Source organism: Trichechus manatus, unplaced genomic scaffold (assembly GCF_000243295.1).
Source record: "Trichechus manatus latirostris isolate Lorelei unplaced genomic scaffold, TriManLat1.0 scaffold00112, whole genome shotgun sequence".
Classification (NCBI taxonomy): Eukaryota; Metazoa; Chordata; class Mammalia; order Sirenia; family Trichechidae; genus Trichechus; species Trichechus manatus.
In genome coordinates, this window is record NW_004444048.1 from 3,446,182 (window position 1) to 3,450,062 (window position 3,881).

A 3,881-nucleotide genomic window follows, 5' to 3' on the forward strand; every position below is an offset into this window, starting at 1 on the left:
AAAAAAAAAAAGTTTGAGAAGTGAGAGGGTTGATATGTTGTGGGGTTGTTAACCAATGTCATAAAACAACGTGTGTACTTCTGTTTCATGAGAAACTATTTGTTTTGTAAGCCTTCACCTGAAGTACAATAAAATAAATAAATAAATAAATAAAAATAGTCTAAAAATATTTAGTAGATGTTTTGTTTACCCAAGCTGTTTTCTGTTTTGGGATGGTTCATTGGACTAGATTTAGAAGACCTTGCTTCACTTGTTGATGCAGTTAATCCGCTGATCTGAGAGCTAGATACATAGCAACTGAGAGGCATTTCATGGGATAAAGACCGTGAAAATGGCAATGTTGTGGCATCTGAAGATAACCGTGTTGGAAAAAAATGGACGAAAGATCGCTGTGTCATTGATGAGGAAGCTTCCTGTTTGTCTTCTGTTCTGTGTACAAAAAATATTATAATAAACAAAGTAAGAAAGTCAAGTTGAATAGACTCTGAAAACAAGAAGCACTGGTATCAGTATTACTTAGGGTTCTGCTTTTCAAAGGTATTATACATCTAACACAGGCACAATAACATATTTCTAATTTTAATAAATTAATTAAAACACTTTAGTGTCAATTTATTACATTCTTTTATTTTCTCTTTTTCTATTTAAAAAGCAATAAATTCTTATGTAGGTGCTTTTGAAAATGTGTAAAGTAGAAAGAAGAGAATAAAAATCACTATAATGCAACCAACCTGAGATTTCCACTATTTCCTCCCAGGCTTTTCCATACATTTTCTACTAAAAATTAAGATCCTACAAACTATTTTATATCCCACTTTTTCATTTTATCATACTTCCCCTTTTCATTAATACACAAACATAATTTAATTCACATTCAATATATCATTCTTTAGTATACCTTTTTTTCTTCAATTCGTGCTATATTAATAGATTCTAATGTCTGCTTTTAAATGACCTCTGCAAGTTAACATCTATAAATACAGTACACATGTGTATACCTATGGGTATGTGTGTATGTTGAAGGGAATGGCAGGTAGGAAGGAGAAGAAAGACTTAGTTTCCAGGTACTATTTTTAAAGTGAATCTTACCATAATCCAAGATTTTCCTTTTTTTTTTTAAATAAATGTAAAAATCTTTGCTAACTAGTGCACAATGATTTGAACAATGTCTGTAAACTAGTGTGCAGTTGTTTTACAAGTTAAACAGTATGCTCATGGCATGGTCCGTGAGCGAAAAGACTTAGACAACTCATTTTATGGTGGGTCACATGAGGCTCTTCCCAGTGATTGCAGAAATTCCTGTGTGCGCACGCGCATGCGCACACACGCGGATGTATGCATGTACGTGTATTGTGTGCATGTGTGTTTATTTTCAATGTTTGAATCGTGTTTAGCTCTTTGAAAAAATGGACAAATGGCTAGCTCAACCACCTCCTTTATAGAGGTCATATCTATGCACTCTAAGTCAGGAGCTAAGTATTTTGCTTCCGTTAATTGTCTCTGTTTCGATCTCTTTGCTTTACAAGAAGTATTCACAATCATTTTGTTCTACAGTTTGGAAGTTCCTCCATCAGAATTCTTTTATCTGGAGACCTTCGTACTTGACACTATCTCAGGCAATTTTTTTTTTCCATAGAATTCAATGGCACGGGCTTTGAAAATTTCATTACTGCTAACGCAGCGCTTATTAAGCTTGCTACTTAAGACCTATGTTAAAGCATTTCCCTGAAACGCCCTAACCAAAGAGTACAAGCATTTACCATTCTTCTCACACCGGAAGCACTCATATTTGTCAGGAAAGCCCTAACTTATGAAGACACACTCTTGAGTATGACTGCGGTGGTAGTGAGAAGGAGACTAGAGAGGCAGATTGTCAAATCACAAAGGTTTCAGCCCTGTCCAACCTGAAACAGGATCGTATGACATGACTTCTCTCTGACACTGGTGACAGACAGCAAGCAGGAAAAGTGCTTTTCTCTTTCAAAGTTCCTCACATCTGGGTTTCATTACAGATAAACACACTATATTTTTTCAGCATGTTCATTTTACAAGCCCCATTTTTCCTTTCTGTGGTAAAACAAGAGTGTTTCCAGATAAATTTAACTCCACAAAAAATTCCCCATAAGCCTTCACAAATGTTGTGAGCAAAGAAGTCTGGCCCAGGGCTATACCTGTTGCCAATGAGTCAATTCCACCTCATAGCGACACTGTAGGACAGAGTAGAACTGCCCCATAGAGTTTCCACTGCCCCACAGGGCTGGTGGACTCCAACTGTTGACCTTGGTTAGCAGCCAAGCTCTTAGCCACTGTGCCACCAAGGCTCCTATAGGATATTCTTTTTTTTGCAGTTGAATAAGAATTTCTGGTGACTGCACACACCTTTGGAGGAGTTGAAACATTTCAGGAACAGACTTGCCTGATGCAGCCCAGAATTTGAACCTTACTCTTGTTTAACTAATAGACTCCTTTGGGAAGACGAGAGATTTTTCCTAGTGCTTAGTTAGCATTTCCTTTAGCATAGGGATTTTCCAAACTTCTTGGTAGTTTGGTCCCTTTGTAACTGATTAGTACTAAACCAGGTACAGTCATAAAAGCTCAATTCCAACATTTCAGTGTTATACTGGGAGATGCTACATTGGTAATACTGACAATAATCATTTTTCTGAGATGACTTCTGAGATCAAATACTATAGGATGGACTTAGACTGAAAAGTAACCACAAAATATCTAGGTCCAAAAGTAACAATAGCTTTAAAATTACGCATACTCAATACTAGAAGTCACTTTTTCGAAAATACTGGAAAAACCAATGCTAATGCTTTAGTTGATTGAATGATTTACATTAGTATTAACAACAGTGACTTGTCTTTTTTTTTTAACATCCTCACAGACGTTTCCAAAACCAAAGTTCTCTAGTAACTTTCTCTCCCAAGGTTAGTAAAGTAGTTCTAAAGAAATTGTCTGCAAGGTGCCTTAACACGTTAGATGTGAGATTTGAAATCTCTACCAGGTCTGATATGATGGAGGTCTGTCTTGGTGAATTTTGTTCACTGGGATCTTATAAAAGGGACTGGGAGCTTATAAAACAGTGCTGAAGAAATAGTTCATTATTTAAAAAAATTTTGGAATTGATTTTAACCACTCCATAAGATGCTTCAAAGCAAAACAGGTCAAATACGCCATCATTTTCTCTCTAAAACTCAGACCTTCTTATTTCTGCCATCCGTACCGGGTTTGTTTCTCCATTTTATCTTCCTGCTCAGGAACTTCACTGTGTTGGGTTGCCGAAGTTTTCTTAACGGCTTGTCTCTCTTTCATCTTGACTAGAAGACTCCTTTCTTTCCCAGGAAAGTAAATCATGGCATTAGATAGTGAATATAGCTAAGGTTCAAGGTAGATTTTAAAGTGACCTTACCTGTTAATCGACTACCTTCAGCCACCTGCCAGATTTAGTGATTCCTTTACCAAGCTGGTGCCAGATTCTAATGTTGACTATGGAAGTACTGACATGGTTCTTGATATTGGCTAAGGATGTTAGATGAACCAAAATGAAGGTGTGTGGCATTCACTGCAGGCAGTTCAAGAGGCAGCGTGGTAACCCAGAGAAGCTGTTATGACCACAACTTTCTCATCTGGGCAACACTTCCTGTTAGAATGCTATGAGGTAATGTCTCCATAGTTACAAAGTTCCAGTCTCTGAACAGTTACTATGTTGATGCTGCACCTGTTTTGCAGTTTTCTGACAGTAAAGAATGTAATTTCTTTTTAGGAGAGCCAAGTCTCCCACCAGACAGGCTTTGTCACCAAAATGTTTGATACCGGATTTTGGATTTCTGAGGGCCAAGGGTAGTATGTCACTGCTGGGGGAGTTCATCACAGCT

At 37.2% G+C, this 3,881-nt stretch overlaps 1 protein-coding gene across 1 annotated transcript in view; it reads right to left on the bottom strand.

The window, feature by feature from the left end:
• The window catches only part of LMNTD1 (lamin tail domain containing 1), a 158,375-nt gene extending 154,819 nt beyond the window's left edge, over nt 1-3,556 (bottom strand). Inside the window, exons 1-3 of the mRNA XM_023738099.1 lie at nt 3,221-3,556; nt 2,535-2,630; nt 191-429 (exon numbers count right to left, since the gene is read on the bottom strand). Of these exons, the coding sequence (XP_023593867.1) occupies nt 191-429; nt 2,535-2,630; nt 3,221-3,360 (475 nt within the window). The 5' untranslated portion in view covers nt 3,361-3,556. The remainder of the gene's footprint in view (nt 1-190; nt 430-2,534; nt 2,631-3,220) is intronic.
• Nucleotides 3,557-3,881: the final 325 nt, after the last annotated feature.